The sequence below is a fragment of the Hoplias malabaricus genome, chromosome 11, assembly GCF_029633855.1.
Source record: "Hoplias malabaricus isolate fHopMal1 chromosome 11, fHopMal1.hap1, whole genome shotgun sequence".
Classification (NCBI taxonomy): domain Eukaryota; kingdom Metazoa; phylum Chordata; class Actinopteri; order Characiformes; family Erythrinidae; genus Hoplias; species Hoplias malabaricus.
The window spans coordinates 9,739,883-9,759,853 of record NC_089810.1 but is presented as its reverse complement, the minus strand read 5'-3'; the positions used below and the strand labels follow the sequence as shown (position 1 = coordinate 9,759,853).

General features: G+C 43.5%; 2 protein-coding genes across 2 annotated transcripts; one reads left to right on the top strand and one right to left on the bottom strand.

Moving 5' to 3' along the window:
* Positions 1-238: 238 nt before the first annotated feature.
* Positions 239-9,901, top strand: ighmbp2 (immunoglobulin mu DNA binding protein 2). Its single transcript, XM_066685668.1, has 16 exons — positions 239-353; positions 1,017-1,093; positions 1,216-1,385; positions 1,495-1,690; positions 1,897-1,994; positions 2,102-2,265; positions 4,869-5,069; positions 5,194-5,341; positions 5,441-5,615; positions 5,775-5,957; positions 6,749-6,867; positions 6,965-7,059; positions 7,141-7,264; positions 7,370-8,230; positions 8,335-8,534; positions 8,709-9,901. Exons 2-16 carry the CDS (start codon positions 1,017-1,019, stop codon positions 8,904-8,906), a joined length of 3,009 nt encoding a protein of 1,002 aa, XP_066541765.1. The 5' UTR covers positions 239-353; the 3' UTR covers positions 8,907-9,901.
* LOC136710050 (zinc-binding protein A33-like) lies at positions 9,901-18,721 on the bottom strand. Its single transcript, XM_066685669.1, has 6 exons — positions 18,267-18,721; positions 17,618-17,713; positions 12,466-12,696; positions 12,355-12,377; positions 12,081-12,199; positions 9,901-10,749 (listed from the first exon to the last, which is right to left on the bottom strand). The coding sequence occupies exons 1-6, from the start codon at positions 18,666-18,668 to the stop codon at positions 10,193-10,195; spliced, it is 1,428 nt and encodes a 475-aa protein (XP_066541766.1). The 5' UTR covers positions 18,669-18,721; the 3' UTR covers positions 9,901-10,192.
* Positions 18,722-19,971: the final 1,250 nt, after the last annotated feature.

Below are 19,971 nucleotides of genomic sequence, written 5' to 3'. Positions count from 1 at the left end.
CCTATAGCGCACTATAAAGTGAATAAGATGTTATTGGGACCCATCCCATAAATCAGTTCCCCTTCTTCTTCTTTCTTTTTAAAAAGCAACAACAAATCACCATGAGACTCCAAAATAGTAGTGTTATTAAAATTTATTTACTGATTTTACGTTTTTGCTGATGATTTCGAAGAAAGTAAACACTACAATTTTATTACGAGTACTGCAGCTAAGCACAGGGGAAGGAATATGGAACGTACCCATCTGCGCATGCGCAGTCAGTGCTGTATACAGACATGGCTTAAATGGGCTTCAGCGGTCATAACAGTCTGTAGAAAGAGAACTGTGTCGTCCAGGACAACGAAAGTATTACGGTAAGCAGTTTTAGATGTTTAAGTTTAAGGGGCAGAGTAATGGTCTTGTGAGTTTATGTTATTTAATCTCGCTCTCTGTGGATTCTCTCCCTGGACCCAAAGTTCAAATGGTCACATTTTATACATAATTATTTTAGATTAAAACAAAGTCATCTGAGATTGATGTGAAATTTTCCATCCAGAGAAACTTGTAGTCAGTCAGAATTTTTCCCAGTGGTGGTGAAAGGAACCAGACATCTGAAACATTAGATATCCCTCTGTGGTCATCAATTATAGCTGTGAAAGATCCACTATGTTCAAAATTACACGTTTAGAATTCTCCACCATTGGCTGGCAGCTTGATAGCCCCGCCCTGTTAATCAACAGGATTGGTACTTTAGGTTTATGACATAAGAAACCGTGGCTGTCTGAATCTGCACCTATGAGACCTTTTCTGGAATGAGTGAGTGGAAATATAAAATATTTATAACCATTTTATAGCTTTGACATCTGTAAATGTGTTACAGCTTTTAGGGGCATTTTGTGACATGGTGTTTTTACTAGAGCATAGCATTTTTGTTTAAAGCACCCTGAAGGACCGTGTTTACTTCCAAACTGTTTAAATATGCAGCTGATAAACCAGTGGAATTCCTCTTTAACGTGTCTTCTATGTGCCAAATTTAGATGGAAGTTGAAAGTTTTGTCTCCAAGACTCTTGAACTGCTACAAGAGGAGAGAGAGGCTGAAATAGAAGAAACCAGGTAATTCAGACAGCCCCTGTACACTGACCTTTTCTAACTTGTCGTAGATTTCTTGTGGAACAGAACTTTTTAGTTCATCCAAATCCTGCCACAGAGATGTGACTGAAGTGTTTAATTTGCAGGGCATGGCAGCAGAATCTGTCTCTAAAAAATCTGCAGCAGAAAGGAGTATGTCTGCTGAAACTTCAGATTGGAAGTCAGAGGACAGGGATGCATGGTAGACTTCTTGTTGCTTTCGAACCCAGGAAAAGTATAGGTTCATCAGTTCTTCCCAGCAACAGCTTTGGACCTGGTGAGAACATTTATTATTATTTTAACTGCCTTTATTTTAGTAGAGAGAAAGCCAACATGTCTGTACATAAAAATGAATGCAACACCTTTTTGTTTGTGTCTTATTCCAGGTGACATTGTGGGTGTTTACGAATCAGAAGGATGCAGTCAACCAAATCAGCTCTGCTCAGGCGTGGTCACCCGTGTGACGCAGACTTCAATAACTGTTGCTTTTGATGATTCTCAGGATGGTGTCGTCTTGGAAAACGATGAACTGTACAACGTAATGAAGCTTGCAAATGATGTAACCTACAAACGATTAACTCGGTATGTTTGCTAACAAATGTCGGACTCGCCTCTGCATTATGTTCATTATGTCACTGTGTTGAAAGTAGCATAGCAGACGAGTCAGTGCTACATTGCTGTGTGTCTGACCGGAGCTGGATACACTAAGAAAATACATTCAGATTTTACATTATACAGTGAGTAAATGATATGACTGACTCACTCAGTTTTATTGGTTGTGTTTGCAGTGCCTTGAACTCTTTGAATGGATACAGGAGTGGCCCTGCTGCCTATTTAATAAGTGTCCTTTTTGGTTGCTCTGAGCCGGGAGCACTGTCACAGCAGAGTAAGTGTTATTTTTGGGCCCAGTTAAGGTTTTAAAGTGTTACTCATGGCTTGTATAATGAGAAAACTGAATTAACATTCTTACCATGTTTTTGCTTTCCTTTACAGAAGACCTGGAATGGATGAATAGTGGTTTAGATGATTCTCAGAAGGAGGCTGTGTCCTTTGCACTGTGTCAGAAAGATGTTGCCATTATACACGGGCCGCCAGGAACTGGAAAAACCACAACAGTGGTTGAAGTTATTCTCCAGGCAGTGAAACAAGGCCAGAAGGTACTAATGAGTGCAAGAAAACTGTATGCACTTATCACATTGTTACTGTGACCAAGCCATAGAAGCAGTATTATTACACATAGCCGTATGTGGCCAAACAAGCAGAACAGGCCCCGTTTCTCCCCAAAGGACAGAAAAAATTCCCACCCCCAACTTAACATACTGCAAGATGCCTGTTCTAGGAATAATGCATGCTGGTCTTGGCTTATGTGCAGAATTAACTTAATCTTTCTAAATGGGGAATGCTAATCAATACATGGCTATTATTCTTTTTTTACTGATTATTTAAAGAGCTAATCACCTGGCTTATTTGAATAGAAACGGTATTTGGAATCACCTAAAACAGATTATTCTACTCCGTTTGAGGTATATACATGCAAGTGCTCCATTCTGATTGAGCTGTGAGTCAGATTATTGGTTGATTATCAGGCTGCATGTAAATGTTACTAATAGGATCCTAGCCAATGTGGCTGTCTGTGTGGTAACAGAACTGAGAGTGAGTGTCCCCCTCCAAGCATGTTTAGCTGCTAAGTTTCAAGCATTAGTGGCTAATTGTGCTTTGACCAGATCTAATGACACTTAAGGTATTTCAGAAAAAGCACATCACCCTTCTAGTGTATTAGAACTGTTTGATATTAGAGACAAAGCACACTTATGATCTCCTGAAGATAGGACAGACATTTAGACAACTGCTTTATTCTGGAGCCTCTTGGTCTCTCTTTAACTTAAAGGTTATGTCTGTGATTGTGGTTTAGTAATGTTCAAATGTTCAAATGCTCTTTTAAGTCTTTTAAGGTGGAACAGTTTGTTTGAGGAGCACCTTCATTAAATACAGTCTCCCGAGTTTGGAGACATTTCCGTCTTAAATGATCTTAAACAGCAAAAATAAGTCACTTTTACCCACACATGGAGCAGGATTAGAGCAATATCCTCATCTTAGTTCGTGCGTTTCAGCGTTTGGAGCTGTCTGTCTGTCTAAAAAACTACAGATGCCTCTGCCATGAGCAGAGAGCAAGCCTAACACACCGGAGCATACAGACACTGAAGCATAAATACACATACAGAGGTTTTGTAAACACGTTATAGACACTTTTTTGAGCATTCAAACAGGCTGGAGAGCAGCTAATTGTGAGGAAACATCCTCATAATTTTATAAAAAGTGTTTTTTTTTAATTAAAATCATTAATATCACATTTACTGCCAAGTGGGTCACTCCTGCAGCCTTTCTTCTAAGACACATTATCATTTTTGTTTGAAATGTATGTAATTCAACACAGCTCCAGGGACCTGGAGGTTGTGGGTTTGAGTCCCGCTCCAGGTCACTGTCTGTGAGGAGTGTGGTGTGTTCTCCCTGTGTCCGCGTGGGTTTCCTCCGGGTGAATGTCTGTGAGGAGTGTGGTGTGTTCTCCCTGTGTCCGCGTGGGTTTCCTCTGGGTGAATGTCTGTGAGGAGTGTGGTGTGTTCTCCCTGTGTCCGCGTGGGTTTCCTCCGGGTGACTGTCTGTGAGGAGTGTGGTGTGTTCTCCCTGTGTCTGCGTGGGTTTCCTCCGGGTGACTGTCTGTGAGGAATGTGGTGTGTTCTCCCTGTGTCTGCATGGGTTTCCTCCGGGTGACTGTCTGTGAGGAGTGTGGTGTGTTCTCCCTGTGTCTGCGTGGGTTTCCTCCGGGTGACTGTCTGTGAGGAGTGTGGTGTGTTCTCCCTGTGTCTGCGTGGGTTTCCTCCGGGTGACTGTCTGTGAGGAATGTGGTGTGTTCTCCCTGTGTCAGTGTGGGTTTCCTCCGGGTGACTGTCTGTAAGGAATGTGGTGTGTTCTCCCTGTGTCAGTGTGGGTTTCCTCCGGGTGACTGTCTGTGAGGAGTGTGGTGTGTTCTCCCCGTGTCCGCATGGGTTTCCTCCGGGTGACTGTCTGTGAGGAATGTGGTGTGTTCTCTCTGTGTCTGCGTGGGTTTCCTCCGGGTGACTGTCTGTGAGGAATGTGGTGTGTTCTCTCTGTGTCTGCATGGGTTTCCTCCGGGTGACTGTCTGTGAGGAATGTGGTGTGTTCTCCCTGTGTCTGCATGGGTTTCCTCCGGGTGAATGTCTGTGAGGAATGTGGTGTGTTCTCCCTGTGTCTGCGTGGGTTTCCTCTGGGTGACTATCTGTGAGGAATGTGGTGTGTTCTCCCTGTGTCAGTGTGGGTTTCCTCCGGGTGACTGTCTGTGAGGAGTGTGGTGTGTTCTCCATGTGTCCGCGTGGGTTTCCTCCGGGTGACTGTCTGTGAGGAGTTGGTGTGTTCTCCCTGTATCTGCGTGGGTTTCCTCCGGGTGCTCCGGTTTCCTCCCACAGTCCAAAAACACACGTTGGTAGGTGGATTGGCGACTCAAAAGTGTTGGTAGGTGTGAATGTGTGTGTGTGTGTGTCTGTGTTGCCTTGTGAAGGACTGGCGCCCCCTCCAGGGTGTATTCCCGCCTTGCGCCCTATGATTCCAGGTAGGCTCTGGACCCACCGTGACCATGAACTGGATAAGGGTTACAGATAATAGATGAATGTATGTAATTCAGCCAAACAAATTGTTCTTATACCTGTTAGACTCTTTAATGATTCAGTGCTGAATACACCGACAGGTTCTCTGCTGTGCTCCATCCAATGTGGCAGTGGATAATTTGGTGGAGCGCCTGGCTAAAGGCAAGGCTAAGGTCCTGCGTTTGGGACATCCAGCTCGTCTACTGGAGTCAGTCCAGAAACATTCGCTGGACGCAGTTGTTGCGCACAGTGACAGCAGCAGTATCATCGCTGATGTCCGAAAGGACATGGATAAAGCCTTTGTAAGCTGTTTTTCTTTCATCACATTCTTGCCGTTGTGTTTCCCATGCTTCTTGTTTGTGTAACTATATTTTTGTAGAAGAGTTGTGAAAGATTTAAATGATTCCCAATGTGTTTACATCACAGGGTCAGATGAAGAAGGTGCGTGACAAAGGTCAGAGAAGCAGCCTGAGGCGAGAAATCGGGGAACTGCGAAAGGAACTTAAGTCCAGAGAGCAGATGGCTATCACACAAATCCTGAAAAGGGCCAATGTCATTCTGGCCACCAACACTGGTGAGTGGTTGCAGGCTTCTATTATTATTTTTTTTAAAACCAATCGTTGTAATTGATGAATTGATGGCTGTAATATTGGTAGAAATTTGTCTTCTGCAGGAGCCAGTGATGATGGACCGCTGAAGTATTTGCACAGCGAGCATTTTGACCTGGTGGTGATAGACGAATGTGCTCAGGCACTGGAGAGCAGCTGTTGGATTGCGCTGCTCAAAGCACGCAAGTGCATCTTGGCCGGGGACTATAAACAGCTGCCACCCACGATCAAATCCCAGAAGTAAGCGGAAAAACAAAGCCTTGTTTTCATGAATACTCATCACTAGCTGATTATTGCCATTGGGTCTGGTGACCACAGCTTTATGTGTAGCTGCTCCAAAGCCTCCGATTTAAAGTGTGTGCACAAATCTCATTTGTCACTTTTACCACCGTTTCTCAGCGCTGCAGATAAAGGGCTCTCCGTCAGTTTAATGGAGCGGCTGATTCAGAAGTATGGAGACTCTGTGGTTCGGATGCTGACCACTCAGTACCGGATGAACAGTGCCATCATGCAGTGGGCTTCTGAGCAGATGTACCAGGGGAAGCTAACCGCACATTCTTCAGTGGAGAAGCATTTGTTGAGGTATTCTTTAATATATTACACCAGGTATGTACAGGGGTTGGACAATGAAACTGAAACACCTGGTTTTAGACCACAATAATTTATTAGTACGGTGTATGGCCTCCTTTTGTGCTCAAATACAGCGTCAATTCGTCTTGGGAATGACATATACAAGTCCTGCACAGTGGTCAGAGGGATTTGAAGCCATTCTTCTTGCAGGATAGTGGCCAGGTCTCTACGTGATGCTGGTGGAGGAAAACGTTTCCTGACTCACTCCTCCAAAACACCCCAAAGTGGCTCAATAATATTTAGATCTGGTGACTGTGCAGGCCATGGGAGATGTTCAACTTCACTTTCATGTTCATCAAACCAGTCTTTCACCAGTCTCGCTGTGTGTATTGGTGCATTGTCGTCCTGATACACGGCACCGCCTTCAGGACACAGTGTTTGAACCATTGGATGCACATGGTCTTACTGGTGCAATGTGCAGTTAATGAAGATTGTCCACCAGGCTGCTCCAATTTAGCCATGAAACCTCCCACACTACAATGACAGGTGTTTCACTTTCATTGTCCGACCCCTGTAGCTATTAGAGCAGATCTTTTCAAATTGTGTTCAGTCTGAGGGTGGCACAAAGAGGGAGGGAGTTGTGAGATTGCATAAAATAAATATTTTAATACATATTACATATAATAATTACATTTGCTGCAGAGGAAAATGTTTGAACAGAGGCACTGGGGGTGAAATGCATCAGATGCCTTTCAAGCCTTGTATAGGTGCTGAATTTTTTATCGCAATATCTTTGCAATCAGAGACCTGGCAGGAGTGGCTGATGTTGAGGAGACAAACATGCCTTTGCTTCTTATTGACACTGCTGGCTGTGGGCTAAATGAAATGGAAGACACAGATGAGCAGTCTAAAGGCAATCAAGGTAAGTTTGGGAGTTGATATTGAATCAATGACATCACAGGCTACACTACTTTTGCCTAGCCATTGGACCCTCCCTTTTGTTTTACTGACACTCCCAGGCGAAGCTGACATTGTGGCACTTCATGTGAAAGCTTTGACTGAGGCTGGAGTCCAGGCCAAGGACATTGCTGTCATCGCACCTTATAACCTACAGGTTCGATTGGAAGAAGTAGCTTTTAACAGACATTTTACGTTTCTCATTAAGGGGAATTAGCTCATCATGTGCATATTTTAGGTAGATCTTTTGAGACAGAAGCTCTCAAATGCGCACCCTGAGCTGGAGATCAAGTCTGTGGATGGCTTTCAGGGAAGAGAGAAGGAGGCAGTGCTGCTGTCACTCGTTAGATCGAACAGAAAAGGTGAGACCACCTTTGTGCCACCACTAAATAACTGTAAGGACAGGAGTGTGTTAGTTGTCTGAATTTGTTAGCACTGTAATTGACTGCATTGTTTTGATCCTCCAGGTGAGGTCGGGTTCCTTGCGGAGGACAGGAGGATCAATGTGGCAGTGACACGTGCCAGACGTCATCTCATGGTGGTGTGCGATTCTCAAACCGTCCGTAACCATGACTTTCTGAAATCCCTTGTTGACTACATGTCGGAGCATGGGGAGGTCCGATCTGCCTTTGAGTATTTGGAGGATCTGGTTCCTGAAAACTACAGCCGCAGTCATGAAGATGAGCAGGGAAATAAAGCCAAAGCAAAGGAAAGAAAAAGACAAGAGAAGACTGGAGAGACTAAGCAGAGGAATAATCTGGAGAACAAAGGGAAGAGAGATGGTCAGACTAATGCATCATCTCATACTCCACAACCCGGTAAAAACAAATCAACTCAATCCAAAGCTGCCGACCCAGTGGAGGCTCAGATTTATAAAGAGGAATTAAGACAGAAGCTGCTTGTCTTTCTGGGAGACGAGAACCAGACCGAGCTGCAGTTCCCTTCTTCTTTAAGCTCTCATGAACGTCTGCTGGTCCACCAGCTCTCAGAAGAGCTGGGACTGAAGCATGAGAGCCAAGGAGTAGGGAAGCAGCGCTGTATTACAGTTTCCAAACTATTGTCAGGCCCTGAGGAGCCAGTGGAAGAAGTGTGTAAAGAAACCGAGGAAAAAGCAGAGGAAACGGAGTCAGCAGAGGAAACCGAACAGCAGGAGAAGGAACCCAACACTAAACCCCTAAAGCCTCCTCTTGATTTGAAAAGCTTGCACATGGAGCGTATGCGCAGAGAGCAGGAAAAACGGGAGGAAAAATACCTGTCGAAAAAGATAGAAACGGATCCAAAAGGCAGTAAATGCCAGCCCATAAAGAAGAACAAAGGTGCAGCGAAAGGTTTGTAGCCTTGTAAAGCTCACTCATCCCATCTCAGGGCTAGAAATCTGATTATTCTGAACTCTACATTCCCATAATGTGATTTTTTTTTGTGTCTTTCATAGGAAAGGGGAAGATGAAAGCAGGGGCTGTGGACATTGCTGCAGCTGCTAAAGCTGATGATGATTTTGATGCTCTCATTGACGCTGTGGTGAAAGCAGAAAGTGTTTGTGGCTTTGTGAAGTGTAAAGTCAGCGTGCTTACGCTGGGACAGCTGTGTCTCTACTGTAACAGACAGTACTGTCTAAGTCACCACATCCCTGAGGTAATGTATGCTTCACGCTCCATTTTGACTCCTTTTGCCCTGAAAATGGGAGTAGTTCCCTGTACTAGAGGCCAGTGAGGTCCTAACTGGTGAAGACTATAATTCATGAAGTGCCAGCCTTGTTAGCTCTTAGCTCGAGTCTGTATTTACTGTAGGTGATGTATTGTCTTGTAGGTCCATGGATGTGGAGACAAAGCAAAGGCCCATGCTCGCATGAGAATAAGTAAAGAGGGAGTGTTGTTTGCTGGGAGCGGGCAGAAGGACAAGTCCATGGATCCAAACAAAAAGGCCTACCTGCATCGAAAACTGGACTCAAAACTGAAAGACATGGCAACGCAAAGAAAAACCAAATCCAAGGACAAAGAGCAGTGAACAGATTAACTCTGATGTGTGAAATTATTTATTTAATTTATTTTGGTTAATACAAATACATCATGTGACATATAGACATATTTCTATTCTTTTAAACCCCTGTAAGCACTCAAATTTACTTCATCACTTCGGTGAGGACTGAAAGTGAACATTACTTTGGAATATTAAAGACCACTTGTAACAAATACACAGCAATGCAAATGTTTCTGATTGTACTGAGTAGAAGATAATAATGAGAGGGTTTATGCCTTTAATTAAGGGAGATCCCATGAATATGGCCCTAGTTTGTGTCAATCATTTCATATTAGATAACGATGCTAAAACAAATTTGAATACTCAAAAAACAGCCTGCAACATTAATTAATTAGTTTTAATTTAGTGTTCTTTAACATTAATCCAGCTGTTACACAAACATTTTTTTTCATTCGTTCATTATCTCTAACACATATCCAGTTCAGGGTCGCGGTGGGTCCAGAGCCTACCTGGAATCATTGGGCGCAAGGTGGGAACACACCCTGGAGGGGGCGCCAGTCTTTCACAGGGCAACACACACACTTCCTTCACACCTACGGACACTTTTGAGTCGCCAATTCACCTACCAATGTGTGTTTTGGACTGTGGGAGGAAACCCATGCGGACACAGGGAATACACACCACACTCCTCACAGACCGTCACCCGGAGGAAACCCACACTGACACAGGGAGAACACACCACACTCCTCACAGACAGTCACCCGGAGGAAACCCACACTGACACAGGGAGAACACACCACATTCCTCATAGACAGTCACCCGGAGGAAACCCATGCAGACACAGGGAGAACACACCACATTCCTCACAGACAGTCACCCGGAGGAAACCCACACTGACACAGGGAGAACACACCACATTCCTCATAGACAGTCACCCGGAGGAAACCCATGCAGACACAGGGAGAACACACCACATTCCTCACAGACAGTCACCCGGAGGAAACCCACGCAGACACAGGGAGCTGTGTGACTGTGACACTACTTGCTGCGCCACCGTGCCGCCCCAAACATTTTTGTACCTTTTTAAGTAGTCATCAAATATCCTTATACACTGTTCTGCCACTTGTTTTTATGAAAACACAACAGTTAAATAACTATTCTGATTTGCAGATAAGTGGGTGGAGATAGAGGTGTGCACTAATTGCATATTATGATGATATATGATCTGCATATACTGAACAAATGTAAAAGGATTTCTGTCTTTGAAATAAAGTCTAAACATGTAAAGTAGATGAACAGAGATGAAGCTTAAACTATGCTGTATTCTGGCAATGTGTTATAGAGACTTTTAAGGGACTGATCTTTAGGGGGTATTCGCCGTCCACTTGAATCCCTGGGGAAAAGTAAGGAAAGATCTTCTCTGTAAGCTTGACTTTGAAAGTGTAAACCATACCCCCGTCTGCTGCATTTAAAAATATGATCTTCCCCTTCTCGTAGTCCAGTTCCACCGTTACCCTCTCTAGCTTCTTTTTCAAAGCCAGGCGGGTGCGAGGAGACGTCTGAGCCCAGTATTTGTTCCCATTGGTTAGTCCAATGACCCAGAATCCCTCGGAAGGGTTGAGAAAGACAGTTGTCTTCCTTTTGATGGATTCTCGCACCACTCCTAGATACCACTCCTGGCTTTCCCCCACCTCCACCTCCCAGATGTGCTTCCCGGATATGAAGCCAGTAGAGCCCAACACGGCCATGCGGCTAGAGCAGCGCTCGGGGTTGTCTGGAAGGCTCTGCTTCTTTCCATAATGTACACTTGAGAGTTCTTGACTGAGGATCAGGTTAGAGTGGGCTGTGTTAGGATCTAGAGTGATGGGACCTGGAAAGTGTGTAAAAGGAGAGTTTTTGCACTCAGATATATACGTGGGTTTATTCAAGATACGTTCATTCATTCAATCAATCATTGTAACCACTCATCCAGTTAAAAGTTGCAGTGTCTAGAGCCTACTTGGAATCACTGAGCGAAAGGTGGGGACACACCTTTAGAGGGCGCCAGTCCTTCACAGGGAGACACTCGACCTATGGACACTCGAGTAGCCAATCCACCTACCAACGTGTGTTTTTTGACTGTGGGAGCAGTGGCAAGGAAGAAAAACTCCTCACAGTGAGTCACTCGGAGCAGGGCTCGAACCCCCAACCCCAGAGCTGTGTGAGGGTGACACTACTTCTTGCATGCCACCCATCAGAATACATTCATTCATTCATTATCTGTAAGCCTTATCCAGTTCAGGGTCGCGGTGGGTCCAGAGCCTACCTGGAATCATTGGGTGCAAGGCGGGTATACACCCTTCACAGGGTAACACACACACATTCACTCACACACACACCTACAGACACTTTTGAGTCACCAATCCACCTACCAACGTTTGTTTTTGGACTGTGGGAGGAAACCAGAGCACCCGGAGGAAACCCACGCAGACACAGGAAGAACACACCGCACTCCTCACAGACAGTCACTCGGAGGAAACCCACGCAGACACAGAGAGAACACACCACACTCCTCACAGACAGTCACCCGGAGGAAACCCACGCAGACACAGAGAGAACACACCACACTCCTCACAGACAGGGTTAGGCCACCGTGCCACCCCCCTCAGAATAAAACCATTTGCTTATATTGTAACTACACTGTCTGGCCAATAAATTGCCAAGCAAATATTTATAAGCCTGTGTTTGGATTTATTTAAAGTAACGTATTTAATTAAATAGAGTATTTAATTAAATCAATGGCCAGGGGAACCCCTGTACACGTACTTTACGTACTTTAAATGGCTCTTTTTGCCATATTTCAGTTGGAACTCTAGGTAACTTTTTTGTAACTTGAAACCTATTGCATTTCCTGCATTAAAATAACAGGATATAAAGTCCTGTTTTGTTTTTATAGCTCAGTCTTATCTATCTGTGTTATAGTAACAAAAATGAGAGAGTGAATTTTTTTTAGATGTTCACATACTTGTGAACGCCAGGGAGTACGCACCTACTTGAATATGAGACCCCACTGTACCAAGTAAAGAGGACTTCGGTCAGTACGGTTTTGCCTTCAACATGATAATATTTCACAAGAAATGTGAGCGTAGGTTGAGAAGGGCATTTTGTAAACTGCTTTGAGACAGAGGACCAGTGCTGGGAGAAAAATGCATGCACACTTACAGTACTTCACTACTTCCTCCATCCTCTTCCAAACTGCATATTTTAATACCCCCACGTACTGAGCAGTGTTTATTAGGCTGTCTTTCATGTTTTCAATTTCCTGTATTGGATAACAAGCCCTGAAACACATTTGAAGCCTGATATTACCATAGATTTCATCACAGGAACAAAAACAACACAGTAATGATAGACTTTACCATCAATTAATAAACTCAGAAACATCTAACTTCATTATTATTAATGAGCTTTAAACAAATAAATGTTGCTGCCTTACCTCCTTATTGCTTCCTTACAGTCCTTGAGAAAGTGACAGTTTTTCAGTTAGTCAACAGTTATTACCCAGTATTTATAGAAATATTAGACATAAATTATGATGTGTGCAGACCTTGAGAAATGATATATCATCTGCTTTCATGGTATGTTCAATGTCATTTAAGATTTCAGACAGTTCTTCAAATGTTTCAGTGATGTCCTCCAGCCTTTCCCTGACTGCCTGAGTCTTCCTGGCTGTTTCCTCTTTTAGCACCGTCAGCCGGGCCTGCTCCTCATCTCTCAAAAACATGTGGAGCTTCTCAAATTCTTCAGACATCTGAGCCTTTATCTGTGAGGCTTGGGTCTTAAAACAAAAAAAAGTAAGAGCAGTTCAAGTGACATTTAACGTTTAATGTTAGAGGTTCTCTGTTTATTGCTGGTTATGCTCCCGTTGGTTCAGACTAGAAAACACTAGGCTTCATTCGTTGTTAGACTCATTTGTTGGATAAAGTGATTATTTAAAGCTGCACTATGGAAGTGTGGAGACTTACACAGTGCAGCTTTTTCTTTTTCCAGTTTTGGGAATTGGTGACCTCTCTGGTTTAAATATGTAAATCAGAAAAATGTGCACATATCGTGCAGAAAACATTTTGTTGGTCAAAGTGGGTCAAATTAGTTCCAATTTCTGAATATGTTTATCTGATGATTGTGAGTTAGTACACGTTGCAGAAGTTTTCAAAGAGAACGCAATCAGAATTAAGTGATTTGGGGAAACCATCTACAGGGCGACTCCAAGCAGCACAAGGACACTTTTACGTTGTTTTGGTAAAGCAACTGTTTTAATGTTAACAAACAACTTATTGTGGCGTTAAAGATTTCACTAGCTTTGATTGAACATCAAAACCACCAGATCGTGTTTTATACTGCTTCTTTAACTCAGGCCCACCGTCCAAACAACGAGTATCACGTTGTATCTCGTTTCTAAAATTTACCCCTGATTCCAGTTATTTTAGGGAAATCTGAGCTAAAGAAATAGATGGTGAAATACCTAAGGACACATGGGAAGAAAGTCTCGCCAGAATATCAGACTGCTCTATAAACTCACGCTATAGACTAGTTCATTTCAAAATATTGCATTGATTACACTATTCTAAAATTAAACTACACAAGATCTTGCCGGCTATTTCTCCAATATGTGATAAGTGTTCAATAGAAAGAGGCACTCTGACTCTACAGCCCTTCTGGATCAATTATATTTAAATGGCTTTCCAACGTTCTCGAAATTCCCTTGTAGCCAGATCCTATTCTCATTATATATGGCGGTTCTACTTCTTTGTCTATGTTCACCTGAAACTACGGATACTGGAAGCCTGTGCTAGCATTTCTCCTGCGGTGTTGCTATCAGTGTGTGAAGAGTGGGAGAAGAGGGTTGCATTTACAATCCAACACAATGGGCAGCACTTTGAACACATTTTATAAGTGGTCAGAAACTTGTAAATAACTCATGAAAGATTAAAGTTACGTTAAAACCAAGCACACCATTTTTTTTCTTGTGAAATTCCCAATAAGTTTGATGTCACATGACCCTCTTCCCATTGAAAAAACAAAAGTTGGATCCAAAATGGGCGACTTCAAAATGGCCGCCATGGTCACCACCCATCTTGAAAAGTTGTTCCCCCTTCCATGTACTAACGTGCCACAAACAGGAAGTTAATATCACCAACCATTCCCAATTTATTAAGGTGTATCCATATAAGGTGTACCCATGGAGACGCGTGCACACGCAGCGGCTTCTCTCTCTCCCGAGTTTACAGTTACAGAGTTTAGAATGTGTTTGTCTTGTAAGTTGCAGTGTTTTTGTACGTCTCCGTCATGCGTTCATGTCCCGGAACGCTCATACAGCCGTGAATCCCTGCTTGATCTCGGCAGAAGTTTGTGTTTGGAACTGAGACCCGAACTCTGCGAGGAGCTGCGAATCCGCGGCTTGCTCAGGACACCGGCACCATCACAACACTGCGTCTTGCCCACAATGGAAGCGGCACAAGCGGAGCAAGAGGCTGCAGAAGAGGGGGAAATGTGGAGGTATCAGAGCGAGGCTAATGGCTAGCCAACACAAGCCAGCCATCCCCACCATGATATTGGCCAATGTATGCTCGTTGGATAATAAACTGGACTATATCCGCTTACTTCAGTCAACTCATAAGACCATGAGAGACTGTTGTGTTTATGTGTTCACAGAAACTTGGCTCAACAACAGCGTCCCGGACCACACCGTTCAGCTCGAGTGGCTAACATGCTACCGGGGGGACAGAATTCTCACTGAAGGTAAAACACGTGGTGGCGGGCTCTGTGTTTAAATTAGCGATGCTTGGTGTTGTAACGCTGCTGTGGTCTGGAAATACTGCTCACCGGTAGTGGAACTGATGGTTATTAAGTGCCGACCGTTCTATCTACCAAGGGATTTTTCAGTTGTGCTGTTAGCTGCTGTATATCTTCCCCCAAGCTCCTCCAACATCAGGAATGGGGCACTGAATGAACTGTACCAGCACATCAGTGAGCAGCAGACAGCCCACCCGGATGCTTTTCTCATCCTGGCGGGGGATTTCAATCACGCAGACCCAAGGACTGTGTTTTCTGGACTTTATAAACACATAGACTTTCCAACACGGGGCAACAACACTCTGGACCAGGTCTTCACCACAAGGAGAGGGGCTTACAAAGCCCTGCCCCTCCTCCACCTTGGCGCCTCTGATCACCTCATTATTATATTAATGCAAGCTTTCAGACCACTGGTTAAAGTCATTAAACCAGTTCTAAAGCAAGTACGGGTGTGGCTGGATGGCTCATCAGAGGCACTTCAGGATTGTTTTAGCACCACAGACTGGAATGTGTTTAAAGTGGCTGCTACTTACAACCACTCCACAGATATTCAGGAGTACACAGAAACTGTCTCTGCTTACATCACCAAGTGCGTTGATGATGTAAAGACCATCACAATTCGTGCCAATCAGAAGCCATGGCTGACAGGTAAGGTCCAAAAACTGCCTTCAAAGCTGGAGACCAGGCAGACCTGAAGACAGCTAGGGCCAACCTGTCCCATGGCATCAGAAAGGCAAAAAGGCAGCACTCCAAGAGGATAGCCCAATGCTTTAGCGACAGCAGAGACACTCGCAGCCTGTGGCAGGGAATTTAGTGCATTATGGATTACAAACCCACGCCACAAACCTGTGACCACCTCCTCTCTGCTGAACGACCTGAATGGGTTCTTCGCTTGGTTTGAGGCACTAAACCACACCCCGGCACATAAATCCAACCCCCCTCCTGGAGACCAGGTGGTCACACTGTCCTCAGACAAGGTGAGGAGTGTATTCAGAGTGATCAGCGCTCTGAAAGCTCATGGACCTGACAACATACCTGGTCGTGTGCTGAAGGACTGCGCTGGCGAACTTGCAGAGGTGTATTCTGACATCTTCAACACCTCACTGAGTCAGGCTGTGGTCACTGTATGCTTCAAAGCCACCACTATAATCCCTGTCCCAAAGAAGTCATCACCCTCCTGTTTCAAAGACTACCGCCCGGTTGCACTTACCTCCACCCTCATGAAGTGCTTCGAGCGGCTAGTCATGCAACACATCAGCCCCCCCAACCCCCCCCCCCCCTCCTTGGACCCCTACCAGTTTGCATATCGATCAAATCGTTCGACTGATGATGCTGTCTCCACTCAGCCCTTACTCCTCTGGACAAGAAAGACACCTATGTCAGAATGCTTTTTATTGATTTCAGTTCTGCATTTAACACAATCATCCCCCAACAGCTCATTCAGAAACTGGACAGACTGGGACTGAACACATCACTGTGCAACTGGCTGCTTGACTTCCTGACTGGAAGACCACAGGCAGTACGGGTTGGCAGTAACTCATCCAGTACCATGACTCTGAACACGGGGGCTCCCCAAGGATGTGTGCTGAGCCCCCTTCTGTTCACTCTGCTAACCCACGACTGCTCTCCATCGTACACCTCCAACCTCTTCATCAAGTTTGCGGATGACACGACTGTGGTAGGCCTCATCAGCAACAACGATGAGTCACACTACAGGAGCGAGGTGAGCCGGCTGGCCTCTTGGTTCAAACACAACAATCTCTCTCTGAACACTGAGAAGAACAAGGAGATTGTTGTTGACTTCAGGAGAACCCACACAAAACATGCCTCTCTATCCATCAACGGGGCTGCTGTGGAGAGGGTGAGCAGCACCAAGTTCCTGGGTGTGCACGTCACAGAGGACCTCTCCTTGACCATCAACACAGCCTGTGAGAACTGCTGAGAAGATCATTGGTACCTCTCTCCTCTGCCTTCAGGACTTATACAGCTCCCGTCTCCTACGAAAAGCCCTCTGCTTGACAGGTGATCCCACCCACCTGCCACACAGCTTCTTCAGCCTGCTGCCATCAGGGCAGAGACTGCGTAGTCTCAGGGCTAGGACCAGCAGACTAAGGGATAGCTCCATACATCAGGTTGTGAGAATGCTGAACTCTCTCCCTGCTCTGCACCCCACACACACTACTCAGCAACTTCAGTCAGGTTATTGTCTTCAGTCAGTGTCCCATTGTCTCATGTATGTCTATCAGTGAGCTGCTGGTAGCATATGTCCTGCACTTGTCTTCTGTTTGTTCACTTTCATATATTTATATACTTAGCTTAGTTGAATTTAGTCTATTTTTGTTAAATGTTACTGCATCTTGAAGAGGAGAGTAACGTGATTTCTACCCTTTGTATGTCCTGTACATATGCAGAATTGACAATAAAACTCTCTTGACTTGACTTCACTTGATATAAATGGCCCACCCTGTACAGTTCAGCGTATAGTAATGGCCACCATGATGGTACCTAAAAAATTGATCCTGGTACATTGGAAATCATATTCAGCTCCTTCTTTCAAAAATTGTCTAACAGAAATGTATAAGTTTATAAGTTTATTTCAATTGAGTGATTGCACACTCGGAAACCACACTCTCGGGTGAATGTTATTAAATTTTGGGAACCCATACTCCACCAACTTAAAGAATCTCAAGAATGAGACAAATATATAAAAAAAGCCCCCAACCCCCTTTTTTTCTTTCTTTCCTACTTTCTTTTACTACTCCTTTTTCTTGAGAATGTTATAAATATATAGTTGCATTGGGAGAGGGTTGGATATGTCTGTTTTGTGTATGCTCATGCTAAATTCAATAAAACAAAATATTTTAAAAATAAATAAATAAATAAAGTTTTTGCGTGCAGCAGGTTACCTGTATGTATACCTCAATTTCCTCCAATGTTCCTTTCCTCTTTTCAACACTGTTTAGGTGTTTTCTCAAAGCCTCATACTTTTTCAAAAGCTCTTCCTGTAGAAGGCAGAGTAAATAGTATTAGTTCCTTAACAAGGCGACTTGATAAAAAAGAAAGGATGATATCTTCGAGACACAAAGACCTAATCCCATTTCACTGCTTGTTGTTACCAGTTAGCCATAGCCCAAGGTTTCGGCTAGGGCTACGGTGTCACTATCCTTTATGGATGTTAGGGTGACATGGCCCTTCAAAAGGAAGATTTTTTTATGGATGCCTTGTGATCCACACATTTTCTCCTTTAAAAACTATGGTAAACATTGTATTACCTTATTTTAATGTACTATCAATGCAATATTACCCTTTGTTTCATAACTAGCATAAAACCTCACTAGAGTTTAGACTGATGTCACACAACATTCTGCACCAACGTGCCACCTCGTATTAAAGTATAATATATTATATTTACCCCTACAGAAGAAAAGGTTTTATCCAGTGTGTGTTGTAACTGAGGTAATGTTGGCTAATTCTAATGTAGAGAATCAACCTTCAGTCTGTAAGGTCTTTCTTAAATAACTTTAGTTATAATACGAATCAGTTGGGCTTCCTTACCTTTCTTTCAGCTGCTGCCTCGGCTATAGGACAGCACTCGTGATCTTTATGGTCCATTGATGCGTAGCACACAAGACAGATAGGCTTCCCATCTTTGTGGCAGAAAAGTTTCAGCTCTTCCTTATGTACAGGGCAGAGACTTTCTGAACTCACATAGACCTGACTGGCCTGTCTTTTGAAGGTATCCGAGGCTACCTTTAGTGCCAGGTTGATTGGTGGTCTTCTTGTTCTCTCAATGTGGTGACACACTGGGCACAGCTGTGAGCCCTTCCTTTCCCAGTACGACTGAATGCAGATTTTACAGAAGTTATGTTGACAAGTCAGGGTCACAGGTAAGTTGAAGACCTCACAGCAGATAGGACACTGCAGATCCTCTTCACAGAATGGAAGTGCTGCTGCCATTTGTGTTTGCCAGGAGGTAAAGCTCTCCCATGAAAGTATATGTTGCCTCTGTTCTGTCGTCGTTCGAACTGATGCAGGTGGCTTCTGGTAAAAGTTCACTGCTTACAGAGAAGTAACCGGTTTATCAGCATGGCTTCTCAGTGGCAGAAATATGTTATGTAATCGCTTGATCACTTCAGACGTTTTTTCACGTACAAGGAAGAGACCACAAAAAAAAATAGCAAAGATTTTTAATTTTATTGTCACTATAAAAAAAGTCCATTGGGTACGTATTTAGGACCATTCTCAAACATTCTGTCTATGTGTCGTTAAAAAATCTGAGTTTTAATCTGATACTCAAGCATAAACACGCTTATATTGTAAAGAAAATATAGAAAGAGGTAGTTATGGACTGAGTTGCCTGAATGTGAGATCCCTACATCGGGCAACATGCAAATTGTTAGCAAAGCTGGAGAGTTCTAATGCTTTTAAAAACCAAAAGTCAAAAATGCTATGCGTGAAAAGACAAATAAAAGAGCAGCATTGTCTCACATTGCTCCCTTGTAGTTATAAAAGTGTATTAAGAGTTAAAATCTGTCTCTGAGAGAATGTGTTTAATTTAATAGTTCACTTTAAGATATGTCAAAGTTGAAATGGTATAATTAGTATGCGTTATGCTTCTGGGTTTTAACGTGCATGTACTAGTCAACTTTACATGCAATATATGCTAAACTAATAATGAAACAGCTAGGTTTGAGGGGAGAATATCAAAAGCGTATGCGGTGGCTGCTCTCACACTCTTCTAATGAAAGCCTGAGGTGTGTTAGCGTATGGAGTGCACAAAAAATAAATATTACAGTAAACGTAAGGCCTATCGGACACGGACTGGATCAAGAACCACTGCGGTAGATGTTCTGTAGAGTGTGAACACTGCTTAAATTATTTCTATATGCATGAAATTCAAATAAATTATCGAGAAATAGATTTGACAACAGAATAAAATAAAATCGACAACAAAGCAAAATGATTGATTAATTATTTGGAGAAATAAAATTACTTACATAAAAAGAAATGGAAAAAATACACGTGGCTCATGTTATAGCTCACTTTCAAATACTACACTCCTGCAGTTTAGAAAAGTATAATATGACATTAATAATAATAATAATAATACGAAATATACTTCTATTTATGAAATCTCTAGTTGCTGTTGATAATACGTTAGTACGTTAAGAGATTTTGGCCTGAATACAGCACATTCTTTAAGGATGTGGAAACATTTGACCAGTGTCTGCCAACGTCATATAAAACCAATCTGAAAACT

Bases quoted from the DNA above. Each gene is read 5' to 3' on its own strand.
- ighmbp2 (XM_066685668.1), top strand. From the start codon at position 1,017: ATGGAAGTTGAAAGTTTTGTCTCCAAGACTCTTGAACTGCTACAAGAG. The intron at 1,691-1,896 runs GTATGTTTGCTA...TTGTGTTTGCAG, and splicing joins ACCTACAAACGATTAACTCG to TGCCTTGAACTCTTTGAATG. The intron at 7,060-7,140 runs GTTCGATTGGAA...TGCATATTTTAG, and splicing joins TCGCACCTTATAACCTACAG to GTAGATCTTTTGAGACAGAA.
- LOC136710050 (XM_066685669.1), bottom strand. From the start codon at position 18,668: ATGGCAGCAGCACTTCCATTCTGTGAAGAGGATCTGCAGTGTCCTATC. The intron at 17,714-18,266 runs GTAAGGAAGCCC...TGCCTTCTACAG, and splicing joins AGGCAGCAGCTGAAAGAAAG to GAAGAGCTTTTGAAAAAGTA. The intron at 12,697-17,617 runs GTAACCTGCTGC...TTTTGTTTTAAG, and splicing joins AAATTGAGGTATACATACAG to ACCCAAGCCTCACAGATAAA.